Source organism: Macrosteles quadrilineatus, unplaced genomic scaffold (assembly GCF_028750875.1).
Source record: "Macrosteles quadrilineatus isolate MER2022 unplaced genomic scaffold, UCM_ALF_1.0 Scaffold_3__2_contigs__length_128488019, whole genome shotgun sequence".
NCBI classification, from domain to species: Eukaryota; Metazoa; Arthropoda; class Insecta; order Hemiptera; family Cicadellidae; genus Macrosteles; species Macrosteles quadrilineatus.
The window spans coordinates 71,791,465-71,805,969 of NW_026542596.1; the positions used below are offsets into that span (position 1 = coordinate 71,791,465).

Consider the following 14,505-nt stretch of genomic DNA (forward strand, 5'->3'; position numbering starts at 1 on the left):
ATTGTTAGGACGCCTGACGGAACTGTTTGAGGTTAGAAAATAGTGTTATTAGTTATTATTATTTAAATGGTTGCGTTTGTATTTTGAGTACCTACTGTTTGTAACAATCAACAAGATGGACAATGATAATTTAAAAGAATATAGGTTTAAAATTTAAATTTTTTGACTCTAAATTACTGTAAATATTAGAGACGAAAGACTGACTGAAACCAACTGACGGACAATTGACTGAGAAATTGCGGATGCAACTGTGACTGGACTGGACTGTAACTGAACTGTAACGGAACTGTGACTGGACTGATGTGTGTGGTGTGGTGATTGGTGAATCGTCGTTGAACGAACGAACCTGTCGGGTGGTCGGGTCGTTCCGTGTATGTAGATAGGCCTAATGTAATCGGTAATCATTTTAGCTAATTACTTAACTCAACTAAGTTACAAGAAACAATACAATTTATTCCAAGACATGAACTGTACGTATGTAAATGTTTATGAAAATGACTTTAAAAAAAGATCAGGTAATGATCTGGTAAAAAGTGCTCTAAATTCGTACTTAAGAAGAAGACATTATATGGTAAGTAGTCCTAACCTTAAATAAACATTCATGGGAGACTAAATTGCAAGTTAGGAATTAATGTTTTTATGATAGTTTGCTAAACAAAATATGGCTGCACTTTACTTTAGGTCCTACACTCATTCAAATGAATATATCGATTGTTTCATTGATTGGTTAGTTAGGTAAGGTTAACCTAACCTAACTAACCAAACGATATATCAAATGAAACGGTAGAACAAGCGATATTTTCATTCAAATGAGTGTAGGACCTAAAGTAAAGTGCAGCCCAAAATATTAGTTGATTATTTTTTTCTTTTGTATCCGGATAAGTTACAGTTTCTTAACTGGGCTATGCTAATTGAAACAATCGATTCGATTAGTAAACCTTCATGCGATGTTTCATTATTGTGAGTCACTTAGGACTATGCCTACTTAACTGTTAAGTGTCATCATCCAATTTATCATAAATCAGTTTTAACATAGGGCCTATCAAAGCTTACTTACTTGGAGGGGTACAGTTCTGCAGAGAACCTGCGATATATTATGGGTTTAAATAGGCCTATCAATTGGAATACGGTACATTGATTTTGAATCGATTCAATAAATTTAAGCTTAGGTTTAAACTTACATTGCTTCTAAGTTACAATATAATTTTTTATGTAAACATTGAATTGAGCTAACTTAGGCTATGATCTATTTGTGTTTTTATTGATGTTTAATAGCCTAAATTAAACCTAATGAAACTATCAATTCAGTGTTTTCTATTAATAGGCCTAGCAGATGATAAAATTGAATTCAATGCGATATTTAATATTGAACCAAATATCATATAATCGATTAACATAAATCCGATAATATATCACAGCGTTTCTGCGGTACTGTACCCACTTGGACAGGCCCGGTTTTAGGAATTTTTCAGAGTTAAGCGAACACCCTAATAGTGCCACCTAGAATTCCCCCCCACCCCACCCCCCTTGAACATAACTTAACTTAACCCTATTTGTAAAATTGTTTCCCAAAGATTTGGGGAAGGACTTTTTTTATAGAGTTTAGGTTTGAAGAATTCTTGCAATAAAAGACTTTTTCAACTAGGCCTACTGGTACTGTTTATTATTCACAGAAATTTAACATTTTTACACTTTTACTCATCATTAGGCCACTTAAGCAAAACCCAAAGTTAACAATTTATTTCTAAATGTGAAATCAATTTTTACAGAAAAACTTGGATACAATATAAGTTTTTATAAAGCCTATTACAATGAAAAACAGGTGTATGTAGATGACAAGAGAGTAATTTTAATTGAATACATACACTTGGGGCAAGTGGCGCTGCGCGCTTATCTCGAGCGTCAGTCATGAAATGAAACCCACAGGCACCGCGCTGTACGGTGCTGAGTGTCAGCTCACTACAAATAGAAACTGCAAATCAATGCCTTGAGTCCTTGAGTGTAAGTAACTTATACACATTTTTCAAGTGCTGTTGGTACAAACAGAATAAATGCCTTTGGTGTGGTGCTTAATTGTGTCCCGTTGGCGGCACTTTTTCGTAGCGCCATATGCGACCGCATGGGTTAAACCGGCCCTGCACTTGGATCACTTGGACTATTCCCGCTGGCATCACATCAGCAACATGAATTTCAGATTATTTTTTGTTCTTTTCTTGCCTTTTCTTTCTCCATCGGTAACTTAGTGATTTCATTTCCTCTCTAGGAACGCATATCTTACTTCTTTTCGTCTTTGATAGATCAGCAATTGCTAGATAGATTGAGTGAAGACTAAACTAATTAGAAGAACTGTGCAGTAAATTGTCACAAAGGAAATGCCAATCAAAACATTAAAACTTTACTGATTAGCGACATGGGCTAATGGCTTCAAAGAGTTCTTTGATGGAGTAGAGGGGTGTTTTTTTACCATTTTCAATTTTTTGTTTAGCCTACACTTGTAGGGATCAAGATTCTTAGTAGGCTACTAGCTGGCAATGTGTTACATAGGTTCATTGCTTGTAGGGAAACAGTTCTTCTTTCTCAAAATACAGAATGGCACATAGAGTTGATCTTTTCCTCTTAGACCTTTAGATCTTTTCCTTCGTTTCTTAGACAAATCAAATCAAATCAAAGCTTTATTTCCCAGTGAAAGTTTCAGACGCCCAAGGAGAAAAGTTACCCGAGCAAGTTTAAGGCAGATTTTGTCTGTATGGCTTAGCATCCAGGTAAGCTTCGGGTCTAGGGTGAAGCCTAAAAGCTTAACCTCATTAAATTAGGTCATTTGGCATGTTAGGGGTGAATCTGCACGTAATTTCTTGGGTCTTGGCCTCGTTTAGGCTCAGTTTATTTGACAAAACCACTGCTTAGCAAGACTGAAGGTGTCAGATACTCGGTCCTGGCTTAGTTGGGGTTGTTTCCGCTGGCAAAGATGGTTGTGTCATCAGCAAAGGAAGGATCTTTCCCAACATACCAAGGAACAGGGCAGGTCTGATGACTGGGCCCTGAGTCACTCGATGCTTAATGATCAGCGGGTTTGAATCTGCCCCATCAAGTCTAGAGATCATTTTCCTTGACAGTTTAGTTTTAGTTTAGTTTTCCTAGACATGATTATATTTTCAACATGTTTTTGAATTAAAATGGTAGTAACTAGCAGCACAATTCTATCAAGCCGAGGCCTAACAACTTACCTAAGAGATAAACCCATAACTAAATCTGTTTAACCCCAGTAAACCCAATTTCCGAGTGGGTCAAGTTACCGGTTTCATTTAATAATTGACTGTTAAGCTATGGTTGAGCTATAGTAGTTGGAGTGCACTGAGGCATTTTACATACAGAGGTAGTGTACATCCATTCTGAGGGCTAACAATTTGTAGGCATATTTAGGTAGGCCTAACAAAAACTAAAACTACAAGATCAAGCTGTAATCTAATTTAAATTTTCTTCCAGGATGCGGATCACTTCAGGAAATCAGATCTGGTTTTAAGTCAGTCCTGCAAGCAAATGACCTTAGCTGCAGCCGTAGAGAAAGATGCCTCCCGACTAAATTCTATAATTTTCAGCACAATAAGCAATGACATTACACTAGCCGAACAACAATTCACAAAGTAAGATAGGCTATAACTTTCAAGTTTATCATAAAATGTTATTTTGCTTTTAGAGTAACTAATTAACTTAATTATCTGATGGACAATAACAATCCCAAGACTGTAAGTTATCATTTCTTTGTGGCCTAACTTAACTGAACAACAATGTAGCGGGTGAGTCTAGATAACCCCTTTTGCCCCCCCCTCGCCTGTAGCCTACTTAAAAGAAAGCCCCCACACAGGCTTAAGGTGTTTATACTTCACCACACACTGTTTCATCTGACGCTGCATACAACAATGTTAGTCACCTCATCATAACTTCATACCTCCTTGCAGGTGGTTTTAATGGAAAAACTTAAAGCCTTGAAGAGGTTAGAAAAAGAGGAAACTTATTATCTTGAGCTACTTTTAATTTTAGCTAAAAATTTAATGTCAGTTAAATAAGAGACTGGAAGAAGAACCGCTGTAGTATGGTAGTTAACGAAAGTAGCCTAGTAGGACAGTTCAGTGAGAAACGACTGTAATTTGAATACGTGTTAAATGAACGTTTCAACTTGTGCCAGTGTAAAACTGATTTTAGCTTTTTTCCTGTTACCTTTCTGGTTTAGGGCAAATAGTGAAACTAAACAGTTATAATATTTCCATAAAGTGTAACTATTTTAAGTTATTAGAAGTTTTTTAAATTTTGCAGAAATTACAGAAAATTTACTTTTAACCTGGGGACATACCTAAAAATCTACAAATACATCTAAAAATATATTATGTTTATTCTAATACAAGTCACTTTCTTTTACAGGCTAAAGTCATGGATTGTAGACTTACCAGAAGGAAAGTGTAAGCATGAACTTCAGATGATGCTGTTCCCTTTGCTTTGCCACCTGTATTTGGAAATACTAAGAGGAGGACTAGACCGACAAGCAACTTCAAAATTCTTGAAACGTCACCAAGAACTTTTCTTAGCTAATGAAAACTACAGAGACATTATTGAAGAACTATCAACAGTATTTACCACTCAAGATATTGATAGCAAACCATTGATTAAAGCATTTAGGTAAGTATATGGTGTTAAAGTAACTTTTCAAACTGTGTTAAAGTTATGAACTTTAGGAACATTAAGTACCTATCAATGCCTGTTAAATTAATTGTGATAGTTAATTTTGCATTACAACATAAATTATGGGGTATTTTCTATACCCTGAACACTCTGGGACTCGCACTACTACAGAGGTCTAGAACGATCCTTTCAGATTGTTCATTCTTTGACTATAATTTCCCCAAAAACCTTTTTTATTTTTATTTTACACTAATGTAAAAGAAAAATAAAAAACATCCTCAGTTGTATGTTTTTTAACATCCTCAGATAGTTCTGGGCAAGTTGAACGAAGGGTTGGGTCCATGTCCCATGTTGGGTATTGACTCCCAAGTCGCAAGCGTGCCGGCCAGTCCTGTATTACTCCCGCTCGACTAAGTCCACAATAAAGGTGGCTGAAGAGTCCAATAAGTACAAGTCAATTTGATTAATATTTTCAATAGGCGCCTACAAATAAAATTATTCAATTTTGTGGTTTATCTAAAAAAACTTTTAACTGTAGTATAGTACTAAATTATTATCGTTTGCATATTTTATTCGCAATACACATTTTATTGTTGCACTTATATAAATACAATACAATACAATATTCTTTAAATTGTCCATTCATTAAGAATTACAATAGTGTCAATACAATAGTGAATTGTATGTGTCAATTTCCATAATTTTCGTAAAATTCCTTTATTGTGTAGAAGGGTCTTGCGATTAGCCACTTCTTCAACTCCTGGTGTAGCTTGTTGCCAGTCAGGTCTCTCAGGTAGTCAGGTAGACGGTTCCTCAGTTTGCAGCCGGTGTAGGAAGGTTTTTTTTTCCAAAGAGTTGTTCGGTGAACTGGTAGGGCAAATTTGGAGCCATGACGGGTGATGTAGTGGTGCAGGTCTTGGTTTCTTGGGGGGTTTATTTCATCCACATACTTTATGGTTTCAAGTATGTAGAGAGACACCACTGTGAGGATTCCTAGGTTTGCGAATGCTAGTCTGCAAGTCTGTGGTGGGACAAGGTTGGTGAGGGCTCTTATGGCTTTCTTCTGAAGAACAAGGATTCGATTCATATTTTTTGTTGAAGTTTCTCCCCACACTGTCAAGCCATATCTAATATGCGACTCTACCAGTGCAAGGTAAGCTGTTTTGGCCACAGAGAGTCCGCCTATGTAGTTTATTCTTCTGACGACATATATTCCGGCACTGATTTTTTTGCTTAGGTGGTTGATGTGCTCTTTCCATGTTAGTTTGTTATCAAGGATAACACCAAGAAATTTTGTATGGTTTTCTATTGTTACATCCTCTAATTAAGGGACTATGTCTTTTTTCTTACTGAAATTCAGAGTTGTAGTTTTTGTGGGGTTTATTGCTAAGTCATTGTTCTTTGAGTAGAGGATGGCTTTATTTGGGATCGATTTTGAATTAAGGTACAGGCTTTGGGCTGTGTTGTCCTTGATCAAAATGGTTGTGTCATCTGCATTCATGATTGCAACAGCATTTTCACTCTCAATTTGTTTGGGGAAGTCATTAGGCAATAGGATGAATAGAATCGGGCCTAATCCAGAGCCTTGTGGAACTCCTCTTGTCAGCTTGCTTTTTGAAGATTTGAAACTTGCTGTGACTTCATTTGATGAGTTTTTCAGTTCCACGACTTGTGAACGTACTGTTAGGTAGCTTTTGAACCATTCTAGCGCTGAGTTTCTTATACCGAGGGTTTCGAGTTTCTTACATATCAGGTCGTGGCCCAGGCAGTCAAAAGCCTTACTGTAGTCAAGGAAAATGGCAGAAATGTATTGTTTGTTTTCTATCTGGTCTAGGACAAACTCAATTAGGGCTATTATAGCTGAGGAGGTGGATTTATTCTTCCGAAAGCCATATTGGTTGTCAGTTAAGAGTTTGTTATGATTAAGATGTGCCATTATTCTAGCCAGAGCTATTTTTTCTATGATTTTAGAGAAACTGGAGATGAGAGAGATGGGTCTGTAGTTTTGAGCATTTTCAGTTGGTCCTTTTTTATGTTTGGGATATATTTTACTGACTTTTATGGTGGATGGGAATTTGCCTTCTAAATGATTTATTTATAAGATAAACCAGAGGAGAGATGAGTTCTTGGGAGCAGTGCTTTATCATCTTAGAGGAAAACTCATCTATTCCACTTGATGTTTTGGATTTTAGGGAGTTTATTATCGTTTCAACTTCTTTATAGGATGTTGAAGTTAAGGTAAGGTGTATTGGACGGACTGGTTCCTCTCCATTCAGCACTGTTTCAGGGTCTATAATGATTGCTCAGTTTTGGTCAAGGGTATTTTCTGTTATATTTGAGAAGAATTTGTTGAAGTGTTCGGCCATTTCTTTTGTGTCGTTTGTGAGTTTGCCATTTATTTCTAATTCTGTAAGGGTTTTCTCTTCACATTTTCCTTTCCTTTCCTTGTTTATAACTTGCCATAGCGCTTTTGGTTTGTTGTCAGCTTGTTCTATGAAGCTAGCTGTTGGGGACATTTTTAGGTTTCTTAGTTTCATGTCGTATATCCTTTTTCTATTAATCATTTCTACTTTGCCTTCATTTCTGTTTGTTAACTCAAACTTTTGCATAGCCTTCAAAAAGTTCTCTTTAAGGTATTTTGCTTCGGGATTGTAGTACTTCTTATGTTTTTTGTTTGTACTAATTTTAGTTTTCTTTAATGGGCATGCATAATCTAGTGCTGTTTGGAGAATATTATGAAATTTGTTGTAGGAGGTTTCAGGATTGGGTGAAGAGTAAACATGTTCCCAATTTTGTAGATGGAGGTGAGCCTTCAGTTTGTTTAGGTTTGTGTTGTTTAGGCTCATTTTCATTACAAATCTTAGGGAAGTGTCTTCTTGGTGTGTTTTCAACAGGCACAGCTGCGCAGTGTGGTCAGATAGACCAGTATGCACAACTTGTCCAGTAATATACGTATGTGGTATGTTTGAGCATATACAGTCTATGGAAGTGGCTGTGGCTGGTTATTCTGGTGGCCTCTAGAGGAAATCTCCAGATGTTTTGTGTGGTTAACTCTTCTTCCAGCATGGTGTTTTTGGAATTTTGGGTGAGCCTGTCAATATTTATGTCACCGATGAGTATGAGGTTTTTCTTGAGTACTTCTTGTAGTTCTAGCGTGTCAGATAGGAGATCAAGGGCAATTCTTGCATTTTCTATTGGTGGTCTATAGATTCCCAGAATGTAGATATCCTTTTTATTTGTTGCCTGCATGCGAATCATTGCTACTTCAAAAATTAACTCCTGGCATGTGTTTGATATGTCCATAGCTGATACTGTATCAGCAAGGGTTTCCTTGGAATATATTGCTACACCTCCAAGGTTATGTTCTTCTCTACTAAAGTGGGTAATTAAAGATTAGCCGGTAATTTTAGTAGCTTCTAGTTCTGTTTTTTTTTTTCAAGGTGAAATTACTTGTAGGCCTACCAAAATAAGTTAGCCGTTTTATTTCAGTTCTTAGAATTGAAAAGTTTCACATAACAGCATTTTTCACTTTCATAACAGCACTCATAACAACATGGGTAACGGACCAATGATGTTCTTGGATTGAGAACAGTAGTTTGGAAAAGGCTCGTACCTTAAATTTTCTATTCTTTTCGTTAACACTATCTTTACGTAAACTACTATAATGTTTACTTACTTGTTATCATCTGGTTTACTTAAACAATATATCATAATTTTGACGTGTTTAAATTTTTTACTCTGGTTGTATTGTTTAATAGCATCACCATTGGCAGTAAATGTCACTAGATTATTAGGGACAATCCAGTTATATTTATTGTTTGCAGCATAAACCTGTTATCATTGAATAACTTAAATTTGTATCATATTATTGTGGTTATTTAGTGCTCGTCATATGAACTGTTGCTTGCAAGACGAAAGGGCATAAGTACGTATGTAATATGTACTAACCCCCTTTGTATTGCAAGCGACGGAATAATAAATGTGACACAGGTACGGATAATTGATTTCAACATGCACTTTAATTAATAAGTCGTAAACAAACTAAACTTGTCTGTATGTTTTAGGTCATGTAAGTATCAAATGAAAATCAGCACTACTACCATGGCAGCTCTAAAAAAATATTTGGCAACACAGAGCCACGTGATTCTTCTACAGGTTGGTTCAAGGATTTTTCACCTTTAAGAACTCATTTTTATTTAAAAACAAATCTAAAATCTAATCTATTATTATATACCTACAGTATTAGCCAAAATAAACAGTAGCATACTGAAATGGTAACAGCTGATTCAGTTTCAGGACTAATGGTTTTTTCGGTAACATCCCTTTTTCACCCATCCTACTTAACCGATTTTTACAATTGATGTGTCATTTTAAAACTTATGATCTAGTAGAGGGACAAATTAATTGTGACAAAAAAGTACAGGTAATTTCAATTTCCTTTTGTACATCCGGATGCTTGTAATTGATGAATGTATTTAATAGTAACTTGCATGATAGTAAGAGAGTAAGTGTATTATTTCTGATTTATTTCAGGTTTCATCTTTTACAGGTGCTCCAGACCTGGTTTGATATTGAGGTACAAACAAGTGAGAGTGTTTTGGAAAGTGACGATGATATGGCTGATATCAGTTCTGATGAGGTTTGTCTAGTGTTTTTAAATAGATTTATTACAGGGTTTCCACATTCTGGAAAGTCAGGGATAGTCATGGAAAAAACATCTGGTCATTGAAAGTCATGGAAATAGGCAAAAAGTCATGGAAATCCCCAATGATGGGTGGATTTCAGGGGACCTTTCAATGCTCTATTCGGCCGTAACCCCGACTATTGTAGCATTTTTCCAAATTTTTCACAAATGTACGACAATTTCAATTTATACAGTTTGTCTTAGTTTATGGGTTTTGAGTTTGTATTAGTTCATTGTTGTACCTATTGTACTCCATTGTTATCTGTTAATACATATTTCAATATTATCTTTATGATTTTCCCCATAAAATGTCGAAGTTACTCCCCTCTACCCATTATAAGGGGTGAATGTGTCAGTTTGCTGATACCATTTATTAGCCAATTACCTGTTTAGGGAATAAGCTATTACCTCAGGTCTGATGGTAAAACCTGGACCCGGGACCGATTTACGTTTTTGTTTGGAGGTCCCCAGAGGCAAAAAAACCTCTGTTCTCATTCATATATATGTGTCTGTTATGGCGTGATAACTGGAGCAAAAATGATCCCATTTTGATGAATTTTGGTGCAAGTGTGTAAACCTACGTTTATCCGAACGAGTTGGCAAACCAGCATGATCAATCGGACTATGGGAACAGGGGTTTTATGGTGTAAAAATTGGGTTTTCCCTCTTTTGACCCAGGAAACATAAAATTTTCAAATTTCTGTCTAAACCATTTTTTAGAGCTTGGAATTAGAATATTGAAGCGTTACTGTATGCCTAACGGTTGTAGAGAAAATTAAAAAAAGTATTAGTTAAAAATTACTACTTTATTCTTATGGATCTCCTAATATTCTTGAATAAATAAACTGTTGTAGTTGGTTTATGAATATACTAGCTGTACCCGCGGGCTTTGCCCGCTTAACTTCATAAGTATTCGCATGGCTCAATCACTTCCTGGTTGAAGTTCGTTCGCTACGCTCACTCACCTTCAGGTAGGGAAATCGTTCGCTGCGCTCACTTGTTTTCAGGTTAGCTCGTTCGCTACGCTTACTCGCCTCCAGGTTGATGTTCGTTCGCTACGCTCACTCAACTTTTGGTTGCAAATTAGCTGTTGTCATAAATTTAAAAAAAGTCATCCCTTTAATTGTTTATAATACTTTGATAAACAACAACAGGTTTTTATGTTTTAATATTTAACATTGGAGAATTTAAACGTTGTTCAGTGCACAGGTGTGCTGCGATTGGTGTTTAATACATTTGGACTTATTAAAAAGTAAAATAGTTTTCTGTGCTGCACTCTGTAGAAACTAGGGATGGACGGGTCCCGAAATTTCGGGAATTTTTCGGGAAAAAAATATTCCCGATTATCGGGACGGGATTACATTTGACTCGGGAATTTTTCGGGACGGGATTTGGTCCGTACGTCGGCGATTTTTCCGCTTCGCGAGTGCCGATAACGCCGTTATTGCGAGCGATAGGTCCGCGAACGCAGGAGACGAAGTCATTTCGACGATTACGACGTGACCGCGGAGTCATAACGACGATCGCGCCGTGGCCGCGATTATTGGACCGTCAACCGTGACCGCGAGTCATAACGACGATCGGGCTGTGACCGCGAGTCATAACGACGATCGGGCTGTGACCGCGGAGTCATACCGACGATCACGCCGTGACCGCGAGTCATACCGACGATCATGCCGTGATGGCGAGTCATACCGACGATCACGACGTGACCGCGGAGTTCTACCGACGTTCGCGCCGTTACCGCGGAGTCATACCGACGATCGCGCCGTGACCGTGGAGTCCTACCGACGATCGCGCCGTGACCGCGAAGTCATACCGACGATCACGCCGTGACCGCGAGTCATACCGACGATCATGCCGTGATGGCGAGTCATACCGACGATCACGACGTGACCGCGGAGTTCTACTGACATTCGCGCCGTTACCGCGGAGTCATACCGACGATCGCGCCGTGACCGTGGAGTCCTACCGACGATCGCGCCGTGACCGCGGAGTTCTACCGACGTTCGCACCGTGACCGTGGAGTCCTACCGACGATCGCGCCGTGACCGCGGAGTCCTACCGACGATCACGACGTGACCGTGGAGTCCTACCGACGATCGCGCCGTTACCGCGGAGTCATACTGACGATCATGGATGGCGAGTCATACCGACGATCGCGCCGTGACCGCGGAGTCCTACCGATGATCGCGCCGTGACCGCGAGTCATACCGACGATCGCGCCGTGACCGCGGAGTCCTACCGACGATCACGCCGTTACCGCGGAGTCCTACCGACGATCACGCCGTTACCGCGGAGTCATACTGACGATAATGGATGGCAAGTCCTACCGACGATCGCGCCGTGACCGCGAGTCATGACGACGATCGCGCCGTGACCGCGAGTCATGACGACGATCGCGCCGTGACCGCGAGTCATACCGACGATCGCGCCGTGACCGCGAGTCATGACGACGATCGCGCCGTGACCGCGAGTCATGACGACGATCGCGCCGTGACCGCGAGTCATGACGACGATCGCGCCGTGACCGCGGAGTCATTCTGACGATCGAGTCGTGATCGCGAGTCACAAGTTTCTATAGGTACCTGTAAATTGTTACCCATTTTTTGGTTTTTATTGATCATTGCCACAAATGGTAAAAATTGATTTCGTACTTTCTTTTTATGCACAGAAAAAATTCCCGTCCCGTCTCGAACTAAAAATTCAATCCCGTCCATCCCTAGTAGAAACACTGTGGCACTATTTGAAATCACGACTAATGCTAATACAGAATGTTGTGATTATTCAAACCTACAAAACACAGTTGGTGAAAGTAAACATCTGCTTTTAAATTATATTTATTTGTAAACATTGTAGATCAAAAAGTCTGACATTGGCCCACTTAAAACCCTCTAGGGCAGAGCCCTTTTGACGGATCTGCACCAAACTTCACTCGAACCATCCTTGAAAGATGCTTAACAATGACTGAAAGTTTCATTACAATCTGTCGAGCGGTTTCGGAGTCCATAACGTATATACATATATACACACATACATACATAGTTCCTCTTTTATAGATATAGATTTTAAGCAATTTGAAAACTTTGTTTATTTCACACTAGCTATCAACATTTAAATTTAAAAAATTTCTCATTACCTTCCCTGTAGCAGCAAACGTAAGTACCTATTCATCAAAACTCATGCTATTTAAAATAAAAACAAATCTCACAATTTTCAGGGAATATTTGAGTGGAAATCTATTTAGGTAAATGGGAATGCGCTTAGGCGCTTAGTCAAGAGGTTTGCTGGGGCAAAGGGAATTTTTGTTAATTTCAAACAGTTTTTTTCAGAACGCAGACTACCTGGAGTCGCTGTATCAACAGTCTCATGACGACAAAGAGATGCGACATTTACAAGAAGCTATCAAACTAGTGAGGGCGAGTCCTACTCCACCTCCTCCCCTACTGCTGTACACACTCAACAACTCCGAGAGGTGACTAAATCATCTTTTTCAAGTATTCCCAGTTTCAAGAACAATATAATATTACCTTGTGGTTGCCAGGTTCTTGAAGATTGTTAGGTCGATGTAACATTTCACCAGTATGTGTGGCATAGTCAGGAGCACAGTTTACTTATTTAAAATATAATTTATTTACTTAAACACCAAACTAAACTATTTACATTCACTTACAGTACGACGACAGTAGACGACACTGTACGGCAGTAGTAGACTGGCACAGGAGCGCGTGTGTGTTCTGTCAACGTCACATTTGTCACTGTCTGAGTCTGACTGTTGCTGAGGTTCAATAGGGGTGGTAACCTGCTGAAATAGTACTGTAGTGAATGTTAGGATTACGGTGTTGGTCTTAGATATAAAGCTAGCATAGATGCGACGGGAGCTCAAGGAGACCTTAATTTACTGATAGCCCTTGTATATACTAATATTAAGTTTATGATTGGTATTTAAAATCTTAATAGATATTACGACGTTACCAAAGTTTACCGCCGTAATAATAATATAATAGGCCTACTCAATTAACCGAACTTAGATTACTATCAAGCTTTCTAATAGGCTCGAACAATAACCAATGAAAGACTTAATTTAAAATAGCCTAGGTTGTTGCACAGTTGCAATAAACACCGATCCTCTTGATGCTTTGCAATTTCAAGGTAATAATAATTAAAATTCTAATAAATACCTCTATAATTAATAGCAGATTTAAGTTAAATTTCATTAATGAATAAGTTGAGATAACCTACAATACGTACACGTACCGTTTCGATATCTTAACGTCTGCCGATACAACTTTTACTTTCATCAAAGGCCGTAATTAAATTATCATTAACTAGACTCCGAATAATCATTCTTTTATTTAAATCATCCTATAGCTATGATTTGTTTTAATTACTGTAAGATTACTTAAATTCATATTAAGAATAACTTTATACGGATGTCTATTATTTACAATCATCACTAACCTAACCTCCAGGACATGACATTTGACAGACATCGGCACCCGGCCCGGTTTGCGAATCGAGTGAGAGGAAGTAAAACAATCACATTACGTCATATAGTTTTTTCTGCGCGGTACACACTCCGGGGTCATCGCGGGGCGGTATTTTTGAACAATGAGACTTCTCTCTTGTTAACTCGGCTTTTTAGCTGGAAGAACAGAGTCCTCAAAGCTACATTCGGCAAACACTACACTCGGCTTTGTGCTGGAGTTGGTAAGAGCTGAAAGTTGGCAAATTAAACTACATATTAGGTTCAAAGGTTTATTGCGGACATTTCCCATCACGAAAGTAAAAAACAATACACAACGTTTCGGGATCTGGAATCTGATCCCGTCTTCAGGTGAAAAAACTTAACTAACACATTACAACTTACAATACACAAACGCCCAACCTAAGTTGGAATACACTACCGAGGGTAGTAGTAAAAAAATATGCACTGTATAGCAGTCAAGTCATGATACAACATGCAATTAATAACAAATCACAAAACACTATAATCTATAAAAGGTTTACGTACAAAAAACTCACACAATGGAACACTAACAACACCGTACGCTATGACTCCACCAATGAAACTGAACCAACATGGCTGACCAATCGGAAACACGGAGACAACAGAAATGGCTTCCGGTCCCTGGAAAAGTAAAACC

The 14,505-nt window shown here is 38.4% G+C and overlaps 1 protein-coding gene across 1 annotated transcript in view; it reads left to right on the forward strand.

Annotated features, from left to right (window-relative positions):
* Positions 1–7: 7 nt before the first annotated feature.
* Positions 8–14,505, forward strand: part of LOC128989297 (TAF5-like RNA polymerase II p300/CBP-associated factor-associated factor 65 kDa subunit 5L) — a 28,777-nt gene continuing 14,279 nt past the window's right edge. The window contains exons 1-6 of the mRNA XM_054411176.1: positions 8–31; positions 3,484–3,641; positions 4,417–4,671; positions 8,739–8,829; positions 9,224–9,313; positions 12,691–12,833. Of these exons, the coding sequence (XP_054267151.1) occupies positions 3,538–3,641; positions 4,417–4,671; positions 8,739–8,829; positions 9,224–9,313; positions 12,691–12,833 (683 nt within the window). The 5' untranslated portion in view covers positions 8–31; positions 3,484–3,537. The remainder of the gene's footprint in view (positions 32–3,483; positions 3,642–4,416; positions 4,672–8,738; positions 8,830–9,223; positions 9,314–12,690; positions 12,834–14,505) is intronic.